This window comes from Belonocnema kinseyi, chromosome 2 (genome assembly GCF_010883055.1).
Source record: "Belonocnema kinseyi isolate 2016_QV_RU_SX_M_011 chromosome 2, B_treatae_v1, whole genome shotgun sequence".
In the NCBI taxonomy this organism is placed as follows: Eukaryota; Metazoa; Arthropoda; class Insecta; order Hymenoptera; family Cynipidae; genus Belonocnema; species Belonocnema kinseyi.
This window is the reverse complement of record NC_046658.1, coordinates 117,076,242-117,088,797: the sequence shown is the minus strand read 5'-3', so window position 1 is coordinate 117,088,797 and position 12,556 is coordinate 117,076,242. Positions and strand designations below refer to the sequence as shown.

At 34.6% G+C, this 12,556-nt stretch overlaps 1 protein-coding gene across 2 annotated transcripts in view; it reads right to left on the bottom strand.

The window, feature by feature from the left end:
* The window catches only part of LOC117167030 (max dimerization protein 1-like), a 453,587-nt gene that overhangs the window by 181,837 nt on the left and 259,194 nt on the right, over positions 1-12,556 (bottom strand). For both annotated transcript variants that reach the window (XM_033351586.1, XM_033351587.1), the window contains exon 5: positions 8,561-8,675. In XM_033351586.1, the coding sequence (XP_033207477.1) occupies positions 8,561-8,675 (115 nt within the window). The remainder of the gene's footprint in view (positions 1-8,560; positions 8,676-12,556) is intronic.

Sequence of the window (12,556 nt, the reverse complement as noted above, 5' to 3'; positions counted from 1 at the left end):
TTGTCATGAAGAAGGATGACGTTTCTGATGGGGTTACCGCGTCTTTTGCTTCTGTAAGCGGCTTTTGCTGCCTCCAACAGCTGGCAGTAGTAGGCAGCGTTATCCGTACGTCGATCATGTAGGAAATCAATGAGCAACACTCCTCTGTAGTCGAAAAAGACGGCCGCGAGGACTTTACCGGCTGAGAGACGGGTTTTGGCTTTCACAGGACCGGCTTCGTCTTTCCTTCGCCATTCTTTACTCGCCAACTTGGACTCGGGAGTGTAATGATGCACCCATGTTTCATCACATGTCACGATATGCTTCAAAAAAGTATCTCCCTCCCGCTGAAATCGATTCAGATGTCTCTTACTGATTCGCAGTCGGATGTTTTTTTGATCTTCGTTCAATAACTTCGGGACCCATCGGGCACAGATTTTTTTGAAACCACGATGATTTTTAATGATTGTTTGAGCGCTTCCATAGCTAATGCCCACCTGTAAAGCGATTTCATGAATAGTGAACCGCCTGTCACTTTCAATAAGGTCACGAACTGCACCAACGTTATCGCCAGAGACACTTGATCTTGGCCGTCGATTATGACTCACATTTTCCACACTTTCTCGTCCACTCTTAAACTTTTTGGCCCATTCAAACACTTGAGTTTTAGACAGAGTATCATCCCCATACTGATCCTTCAATCGAGTCAAAATTTCGCACGGTTTAACGCCTTCTTTAGTTAAAAACTTTATTATAACCCGTTGTGCAACGGACGCTGGAACATGTTGCTCACTCATAGCTGTACTGACGAATATACTGAGTCAAACAGCTCACCAAGCGTTTTACCCACTCCTAATACACTACATTACATGAGCCTACACTGTGAGAGTGCTTGCGATTGGCTAAGAAAAGTATTTGTAAAATTCCGGTTTATATTTGATCCACCCTCGTATGTTTTAACCTACGTCTAACTACAGGTATAAATCTAGGATAAATCTGAACCAGGTTGTTGCGGGCAAAATGCTGTGTTGGAACCTGAAGAGGACTGTGATTTGGTTACAGCTTCCGAACATAAACGTCCGTAAGTCATGGAAACTGAAAAAGAAACTGCGAAAGCGCAGTGGAAGGGAAAATCCTTATGGTGGGAACAGAGATACTATACGTATGTAACTATGTACGACAGGAATATACGAGGTGCACACGTATATATGTACAATGTTCAATGTACAATATAGACTGAATCTACACTCTAAATTCGCAAAGTTCTGTTGCGGTGGACCACGGATCCCACGGAAAATCCAAAGGCCCTCCGATACTTAGTAGCGTTCTCGAGTTTATCGAGTGTAAAAATATTCCTCCCGTCTTCACTACCCTTCTTTTTTGACACTAAACTTCTGCAGTATCTTACGATAATCGTGCACGGGAGACGTGCCACGGTGTATATTCTCTGTACACGAAACACGCGATGACATCATCATAATTGATTTATTACTTTTAAAGCTAATACAAACAATGATATTTTATAATTATTATTAGGATAAGATATTTTTATAGTTTGATATTCAGGACTGCTACAAAATCCTAATTTAGAAATTTCCTAACGTTTATCTCACCAATTTTTCGTTTTTCCCAGTAGTTATAAACTTTTATTTTGGTTGTAAAATAACCTTACAAACAGGAGATCAATAATTATGCAAAAAAATGTTTGTTTCAAAATGTATGCTAAAGACTTTTAGTGACAACACAGATACAGATTGTAAGATCTTACGTAAGAAAAATATTTACTAAAAAAAATCGTAAATCTGCATATATCAAAACTTAAGAAGTATGACATTTTTAACCAAATCGATGAATTTTGAAACAGGGAGATTAATTTTTCTATTAAGACAAATTGCTAACGAAGTTTTAACTAAAAAAGATCAATTTAAAACTTAAAAAATTAATAACAAGATAAATTTTCAACCATATAAATAAAAATTCGTTAAAAAACAGATAAGAAAAAAAGATAAATTTTCGATCAAAAAGATTAATTTATTACAAAAAAAAAGAATCTTTTAAATAATACATGAATTTTCTACCATACAGTTGATCGCTCAAGTGGTTCGTATCCATGCTAAGTTTCTAGAATTTTCTCAAAGGGACCCGATGATGTCTCAGAATATTCTATGATGTCATCGGGTCGCTTCGAGAAGATTCTAGAAACTTTGTACGGACAGAAGAATGTAGACTGTAGAATGATCTCGAAGTCGGAACATCCTTGCCTTAAAAACTTCAAGGATATAAATATAAAACCTTAAAGTTGTTTGCGGAATTGCCTTCTTATAATTGCGCAATATAATTCTATGGCGTGATCGGGTCCCTTCGAGAAGATTCTAGAAACTTAGCACGGACAAGAAGCACTTGAGCTTTAGAATGATCTCGAAGTCGGTGAGGTGGGGATTTATACTTAGAAACGCCCTTGCACATCTACTTCCATATTTCAAACTGAGTAAACGTAGAATTAAGAAAGGAGAAACTCGTATTAGGAAAAAGGCAATTTTGTGTATAGTGAATGTAATGAAGATGAGAGTACGATAGAGTCATGTTATTTATATTTTTCTTTTAGTTCCGCAAACAGCTGGATATCAGAACTGCAAGCTAATAAAGTACACTTAGTAGGGTCTCGATAAGATGCGAGACAGCGGAATGAAAGGCGATAGAGGGAAAGAAGAGAGAAAGAAAACTTGATTACTTTTCTCTTGTGAGACAGACGTGACATAAAAGAAGCGAGGATAAGCGAAAAAAGAAATGTGAAATAAAATCGATGGCTTGGTAGATAAGTAATACTTAGGGTATGTACGTCGAGGTAATTTAATATGTAGATTGGTAGATGATAAAGCAGAAATAATGTACGGCAATCTTCATTTACCTTAATAATTATGGAGAAAGTTGAATATACACGTTTGAATTTGAGCATACCTCAATAAACAATTGCAGTTTACTGCGAATTACTAAAATTATTAAAATTTATTGCATAATTTAAAATTTAAAAACTTACAAACTGAACCGATTTAAATTATAGGGCGTTCAAGATCGAATTATTGCAAATTAATGGTGTGAGATTGAAAGATTTAATGTTCAACTGATTAAATAATTAACAATAATTATTTCAAACTGAAAAGCATTCACAAAGTGTTTAACAGACGGATGATTTTAACGGATGATTTTTACATTGCACTTCATATTTTTCACATATCATTGTTTTCAAATTCACGTCTTATTTTAGAGCTCACTTAAAGTTATCTTTGACTTATGCCATAAATTTAACCAGAAAAACAATGACACATGAAAAATGAACAGTTAAATTAGATACATAATCGATCCCCTGAATTAGATTTTTTCAACGAAAAATTATCTGTTCCAATTCAGAATTACATACAATGCCTCGATACACACACACACACAAAAATTAACAATTGCGAATAAATAATAAATCACGAGTTTTAGTGCACACTCATTCAAAGAACATAAAGATTGCAAAATTCAAAAAATAAAATAAGTGGTTTACCTTGCATTAAAAGTTTTTTCATCGTTTAGAGAATAATAAATTACCGAAACTCTTTTAATATTCATTTTATTACAATCGAATAAAAAATGCCAGTCACTGAATCATATTCACCGTTTTTCTCCGGTTGATAAAATTCTTGGCTTTTTCCCAGTTTCCCGGACAGATAGACACCTTTTATAATTGGGAATTTTTTAATTACATACTAGGGTTTTAGAGTAGGTAATTAAAAACAGCAAAGTTTGTATGTTTACACTTGATTGTATTTACAATTACCATTTTATCTAGTACTTCTTTCCATTTTCGTGTTTATTCTTCATTTTAATAGTATACAGTTGAAATCACAAGAATTAAAAAGGCTGCATTCAAATAGTTAATTCGTAATTCTATTAAAATTAAATCGCTTCAATTTTATATTAAAATCTGGAAAAGCAAATTATTTTAATTTACTACAATTCATGTGTAAAGACAGTTCTAAACGATTTTCCAAACTTTGTATTTGTTGCACACGGATTATACTAGAACAAAAAATTGGGCAATTGTTTTGAAACAGAAAAACAATAATTTATCAAAAGTCGTAAGTTGGTCAAAAGAAAAAATGCAAGTCTGATAAGATCCTGGTCATGAGTTCAAGTCCCAGTCAAGGCGCCAATAGTTTCTGAATGATACAATATTCATACAAAGTATTATATTTTTAGTGCTAATTGTAGTCATTTTAATTTTTACTATTCTAATACTTCAATTTCAAGAAAAATTTAAAAAAACAGTGAATTCACATCAATTTGAAATAATAATCACCCTTCTTGACAAACGATTTCAATTACTGAAACTCAGTGATATAATTCAAATCTATTAATATTAACAATAATTCAATCTTTGATCGACTCATATTTTTTCTTATATTGTTTTGTTCTGAAACGTTTTCAAAGTTTCTCGGTCCAGTGACTATCCTGACATGTTAGTCTCCCAAGTTTAATTGGCTGAAGTTCAGTATGTGACACACACATTGATTTTTTTTCAACCCTGATATTTCTAGACTTTTTTGTTGAACTTTTTTAAAAAGTCGTTTGGACGACTAGGAAACGAGCATTGGATAAATAGGCATGAACTAAAGACGTGAGTAGTTGAGGCAGCGAGAAGAAAAGAAAGTGGAAGAGTCAGGGAGAAAGAAGTAAGGAACAGTTTCACATTTTTCACGGTGGCACAAGAGGTCGAGTAATCTTTTATTTGTCCGCTGGCGGATCTTCCCCGTGCCGTTTCCTCCTCGCGGGTGCCGCGATTCTTTTCACACTCAGCAGACATCTTTTCCGCCATCTTTCTTGCTAATTACCCCAGCCGTTTTTCAACGGCTCTCAAACCTCAAGCTGAACGAACGCTATCCCCGCGTTCGCGGAAATGACATGAAATATTCAAGCAACCAACTTTACGGTGGCTTCTATCTGCAATCTGACTCCTTCATCTTCTTTCTCACTTTTTCTTTTTCTTCCTCCAATCTCTCTTCCTCTCCCCCCCCCTCCCCCCCTCTGGCTCGCTACGGTCAGAGTAATGTGTACAAGACTTATTTCGTCTTTCGACCCTGCCTGACCTGATCGGATCTGTCTCTGATGTCTCTCTCGCATCGCGTCTTCGAGAACATATATACACCCGCCGAACGAATTTGTTACGTGACAAGAATTAATTCGAAAGATTTATGGCCCTCAATCCAATGGCTAAATTACCTGCACATTCCCACCAGCATATTTCAGTCGCAGTTGCAAGTGACGGATAACTTTGAGGAGTGCTATTTCAGCCTCAACTTTAATTCGAGAGTCCAAATGATTAGTGAATGCTAAATAAAAAGAAACTTTTATTTCGTTTAATGACCTGAATTTCTTCTCCGCTTTTACATATTAAATCAAAATTGAGATTAAGTGACCAAAACGTTTGTAGCAATAACTGTTTTATTAGGCGTTGATTTTATATAATTTCACATTTCACTTCATATTTTTCACAATGTCATTGTTTTTGTTCTCAAACTCACATCTTATCTCAGAGATAGCTTCAAGTTAGCTTTGACGTAATATGACGTGAACCTTAATTATATACATAATTAAACCTGAACTCAGAAAAAGGAAATTGTAAAATATTGCGAATTTGTATTATTGATATAGCCTCCATAGATAATATAACCCAAAGTAGTGTCACTAAATTTCCTCTATTTAACAGTAAAATGATTAGTAACGCCAATTAAGAAAAAATACACCAAACTTTCGGTTTAAGTCCAGCGTCGAGGGTTGCCTGCGAATCTCTGCAAATAGTCTTGGTCACAAATAGGGGGAATCCAAACGTAAGAAATCAGGGCCGCCAGAACCATTTCTGTTGGTTTATCTCCGTTGTAAAAATATTTATTCAATTTCGTCAGTTTCGCTGTCTTATACAGATAATAATTTAAACCTAAAGAAAACTACCACGTTAGTAATTCATATTAATTTAAAAGATAACGTTAAAAATCAGAACCTTTAAAATATTCGTAAGGTATACTTCATTGAGTATACAATTGAATAAAATATTACTTTTAGCACGGGTCTACATAAACGTTATCTACGAAAGACAGGTTCGGAGAAACGTATATTATCAGTCTTTCTCGCTCTTTAAGAAGTGTGAATTGAATGGAATTAGAGTAAGCAAGACACTCGCATGTGGAAAACAAATTACGGTTGCCGAGCCTGACGAAAATTTTTCAAAGCAAAACATGACCGAAAAAACCCTGTAGTAATTAATGAATAATGTGCATTCAATTTTTCGGAGACAAGGGGAAACTGCAGAATAAATTTGGCCGTTAACACGTGAAAATAATGTGTTTCCTGCTTACTTACTTTAAACGTTTGCGGACTCTGTCCCTCGCTACCTTACACTATTCTATATTCAAACAGCCTCAAGCACGTTGCCTGATAGCTCTAGGCCGATATTGGGGGGGGGGGATTTGGTGTAATGTCATTTTATTCCAGTGATTTACGCACGCGGGGAGGTTTCACGTCTCCTAACAGTATTACAACTAAAATAAAGAAATGTATTACGATTTTAAATTGGAATTTTTAAACATTCAGCAATAATCAAATCGAAAAATAATTGTTGGTGAAATAGTTTGCAGGTTGTCAACCCGATGGATTATTTTCAATTTCTGATAATTTCCTCGTTTTCTCCGCTCAATTGCATTCTTTAATTCCCTTCTAACTCACAGTAAAATTTGTTTTCTAAAATTTCCGTTCCATGTCAAAAATGCTCTGTTCCAAGTGAAATAATCATTATTTACCAAAATTCCCTGTCCTAGAGTTAAATTCCAACTTCACGGAAATTCCCTGATCGAAAGTGAAAACTAAATTCTTTACGGAAATTTCCCGATCTAAAGTGAAAATTATAAATATATACTGAAATGATCTGTCTAAAAGTCTCAATTATAATTCTTTATGGAAATTCTCCGTTACCAGTACAACATGTAGGAACCCTTATTTTTCTTAAATTTGATAAAGGAAAGTTTCAACTTCTCGAAAATTTCTATTTACACAAAAAATGAATTTTTAAATTCAAACAAATTCTGATTTGGAACAAGGAATTTTCGAAATTTGAAGAATTCTGAATTGAAAGAGGATTTGTTTTTGAAAATTCTCTTTTTACAAAAATCAGAATTAAAGTTAATTTCGAAAAATGTCCGTCCCAAACTAAAAATATTGCGGGAATTGCTTATCGCAAATTCAAAATTACAATTCATGACAAAATTTCCTGTGTAAAAGTAAGAATGATCATTCTTAATGGAAATTCCCTATTCTAACCGAGAATTATAATTCTTTTAGAAAATTTACTGCTCCAAGTCGGAATTGTAATTTTTTTAGAAACTTCTCTATTCCAAGTGAAAATCGTGATTTTTTCACAATTTCCCTGTTCCAATTCAGAGATAGAGTAATAAAATATATACTATATCATTTCCAATAATTTACCGACTTTTCCCTAGTGAAAAAAATTAGATTCATTTTCTGGGTTTCCTAGTCAGGTACACGGAAAAAATTTATACGTAAAAATGTCAGGAACTAGTAGCTAGGTCTCGGATATGAGAAATATTCATTGGACATTGATGTGATTTCGTAAATAATCTGCGAATTTTGAGAAAGTATTGAAAAACTCGATATGACAAGTCTAAAACCGCTCATCACTTTTTTCCGTAAATAATTACAAAAATATTATGATTGGGAAAAATTTCACAAAGCACTCACGATCTTGCCCGACAAATCTGGGAACTAGGACGAGGTTAGTCTTTACGTGGCCCTCACACACTCTAACTCACCCGCTCGGTGCGTATTTGCACTCGCATGTGTGGTTTGAATTCGTCGGATGAGTGGCTAGAATTTTTATTATACCTACATTGTTCAGCCTCGATGGCTGAGCGTGTTTACGCACTCATGGTTTACGTTTAGAAACTGTCGAGTTCGAGGTTTCAAATCCTCAGAGTTATGCGAATTTATAAATATAATTATAATCCCACAAATAAAATTTTTCCCTTTTTATATTTATTTATAACATTTTCAGGAACTGTTCGTAGGAAATTCGAACTGTTCGTAAAAAATTTCTAATTGTATCCATACATTTTTCATAGAAATAAGCATTTAATGTTTGATTTTTTATCCCGTCTCCGAGACCTAGCTACAAGTTCATGATTTTTTTACGGATAAATTTCATCCATGTAGACACCCTGGTTTGGTTTTAACAATTACTTTTCATTACAATTTTTTTTTCTTTAGACCGAAGAGTTTCTTCTTGTTTACATGAATAATGATATGTTGCTTTTCTATAGAAACTATTGAATCGAGAGTGCGGAGTTAAAAAATGAACGAAAGCAATTTCTCTTACTCGAGAATAAAGCAACTGAAATAAAAGTAGAGAATCGTAGGGTTGCATTTTGCAAATACTCTTCGTAGATGCATCTGTTTCCTGTTGGAAACTAGCGAAGAACTCCATAAATTTTCGTCACGTTGAATGAAGCAAGATGCACCTGCTAGTACTTACCTTGATGAAACGCTTAGCCTTGGTTAAAAGACCTAGCGTGGTGTGCCTGGACGTTTCAGGACCGAGAGGTACTAACACTTTTAGCTTTTCAAGGCAATTTCTAAGGTGTGCTCGTCTGAAACAGAGAACAAATTTCAAAGATTAAATATCACTTTAAAACAGATTCCAATTCGTGGCGAAATTGCTTGATCTTTCTTCAATAAAAAATACAATAAAAAACAGTTAATTTTTCAACCAAACAAGATGAATTCTCAACGGGAAATATAATAATAGATGTCAGCCAAGAAAGATTTGAATTTGTTTTAACCCCACCCCTGCCCAAAAGACTTTACGTAATTTATACACATCCCCTTTTTTGATAAAAAAAGTATTAGCTGTACTGAGAAAGAAAAATGCTTCTGTAAGACAGTCCATCTGAAAATCAAAGAGATGAAGAGCATAATACAATAAAATAAAATTGTAGTTTTCGATTCGTACAACGAAACAATCGCAGGCAATAAAATATGAAATAAAATTTTATCGTCTCATATTTTCTTCATGATAAAGGCACTATAGAGATAAAAAAGCTTGATAAGGGGAAAGGGTGACAGGAGCAGAGAAAAACTGTACGATCCGGGTTATCGACGCGATCACGGGCCATTAGGCGCGTGAATACTTTCGCTCTACAATACCAGCGGTACCCCTTAAATATTGGCCTGACCATCGAAATCATTCGAAAAGTATTTATTGCATAGCATGAAACCATTATTCTTTTATCCCAACTAGGAAATCCTGACGTAAATTTGTATATAATGAACGCTTTGTTGTAAGAGGAAATAACAATTACAGAAATAAAAGCAAATTCCGGATAAAAATCAGGATACGCGATACTTTTCAGAGAGTATTTCCGTACTTGTTATTTAAAAATATGCTGGGAAAAATTAAAGAATAATATTTGAGATACCAACGCCCCTGATTACATCGTCTCTTGCTTATGAATATGAAAATCCATGTTATGATATCAGGGATTTACGAAGCCATAAAGGACGCGGATTTATAAAGGTCTTATAGATACGTGACATTTTCTTGGCTTTGGTGTCATCTCAATTTAAGGCTAACACAACAATATTATAATCAATTTCAACGATTTGAATTACAAACTTCGCACTTTTTCCCCTTCTTTCAAAAACTGAATCAATGGAATCTAATAAGAAAATCTGACTATTTTGGGATAACAAGTTGATTCTTTTTATTTAGAAAGTCTACTATTATATTTTTAGTTTAGAATTCATCTCGTGTTATAAGTTTTACAAACTTTAGGCTTCGCCGATTAAATCGAAGTATTCGAAGGTATGCATAAGAATTTGCAAAATCAAGCTAGTATCAAGTTTTACTACAAATCCTAACCTAATGAAAAAAAGCATCGAAACAATTATTTACAAGTTCTTTCTTTTATATATCGAAATATTCGAAACCTAAATTAAAAAGCTCCCAGTGGGCTGAACTGACATCATAGTCCCTACGTAGTCATACCTATAAATATGTTATTAGACATGACCAACTAAAAAAAAATAATTCTCACAAATATGTAGCAATACCACTATTTATTAACTAAAATAGTTGTCCGAACCATTTTATTAATGTCCCAAATTTTTTTAGTACAGTGTATAAAAATTAGTAATAAAGAGAATGCGTGGAACATTTATGATAATAGAAGAACGAATTCCACCATATGAAATCACATACAAAATCAGGACATTTACATAACAGGGAAAAGGGTCACCCTATACTAAACTTTCTATGAGTAGTACATTAGCTCTAAGTGCATGCGCATGTCATGTCATACGTGTCAAGACTCGCTTTACGTTTCATTTGCTAAGCACACGTATTGGACACACACGTAGGGGTATGTACAAAGAGAAGTTGGCCACAGTCTGTTTACGACAGGGCGCTTAAAGCCCTGAAAAGCGGGGGCCCCCAGAGTGTATGTGGATTGCCGCATTTATGTCACTGTTATAATTAAGGACCTTGCGAGACTTCTGCAACAATAGAATTTCTGTTTCAATTTCAAATACCAAATGAAGGAAGACACAGTTTAATTACCTAAGTGCCACTTTTTTCAAAAGTCGCTTATTGGCTTCAAAATTTCAGGAGTATTTTCGCGGAAGGTGTAACCTTTTTTCAATTTTTTTTTTATAAATCTATAGGACAAGTTTTTTTCGGCAATCTGGCACTTCTAAACTTTGAAAATGGTTAGTTGGGACAACAAGCTCTTTATTAGTAGAAGTGGTTTGGTTTGGAATGTGCTGACAACTTCGAGATCAGAAGATTACTTTCATATGGAACTTTTAGGATTTCATTTCCATCTGAATTTTCAGAATTCATAGATAGAACGAGATTAAGTTACCCAGGTACAATCTTAAAATTTCTACATGCTACTTGAATGAAGTCATTGAGTGGTAATTTAACAATATCATTTCTCCGGTGGTGAAAAAGGTATCTACACTGATTGATGATAACTATCTCTGATGATAATACAGGTTCTTTTAAAGTCAATCGGAAGTTCTGTGGTTCGATTCCCAGTGGAGCGACGAGAGAATATATTTTTTTCAATAATATTTAATCACAATTTTTTAAAATTGATTTTCCATCTTGCCTAAAAATTACGTTGAGTATTTTCTGTTATTTAAAGAGTTAACATGATGGATAGGTCTATTTCTATTTTCCCGGTGGTTGAAAAAGTATCTACACTGATTGATGGTAACTATCTCTGGTGATTATACAGATTCCCCTAAATTACTCGTATCATAAATGTAATACCAGGCTTGAGATAGCATGTATTTCTGAAAAAAAGATTCTTTCGATATCTCTATTTAATAGTTTAATGGGAAAGCACCCGACCAGAAATCGGAAGATCTGTGGTTCGCTTCCCGGCCGAGCGACGAGTACAACTTTTTTCAGAAAAAATTTAATTTGAAATTTATTCTACATGAATGGTCTATAATTCCTTTCAGTACAAGAACGATACAAATATCAAAAGTTAGGAAATTACTGCTTGAAGAATTCAAAATGATTCATTTAATAGTAAGACTAACTACTTGAAGTAGTGAGTAAAACTACCTGAAAATTGTTATCTACCAACCGAAGTTGTTGCAGTGGCAAATACTCCAAATTAAAGTGGTTGGCCTTACTAAATTATTCGTTGTCCGAACAATTTTTTTAGTGAACCGTGCCACCATTCAAATAACAAAAACTCCCAATAACCTTTTGAAAACAGAATTTGAAAGATTCAATTAGGTTTACCTACATGGCGTGAATTGTAGTTTTGTTAGCAGAATTTAAGAAAGGACTATTTTTCCCTCATTCAAGGAACTCTCTGCGTGCAATTGTGCGAACGTCCAGACATGGTCAGGAATACAGTAAACGTGTGCTATTAGGCCATTTAATTATATGTTTATGTCCGGTTTAATACTCGGGTCTCGGCAGACAGCTATGAGCGTGTAGTATACGAGTAGATGGACAGTGGCGGTGGTTGAGTTATGTCGCCAGAGGGGTCAAAAGATGAAGAGGGAGAGTCTGGTATTCCCACATGTGTGTGACAATGGCTTTGTGAATGTTCTTACGTTCACAGAAGCACTTTCGGTGAAACAATAAGCTCGCCAGAGCTTAATGACGTCATCAAACAGCATTATAAATCGCGAACCGCAGTGTCGTGGCCGGTTACTGTTTTGTGGAATGTTTTTCTATATGGCGCAATTTTGCAGTGGTCAGCTAGTATCGGATAGTTTCTTTGCGTATAAATAAGTTTCTCATTTTCTACAAAAACTTCAGCTTTACTATTTCATGTCAACATGTATACATGTTGAAATACGAGGGTAGTTCAATAAGTCCTTAGAATGACCAACATATGGCGCACGAATCGCTCGAAATCATCTGTTTTCAGTCAGCACCACTCCCGACTAGATATATGGTGCAGTCACAGTCCACATCTTCTGAGTTTACGTGTTTTTATAACCA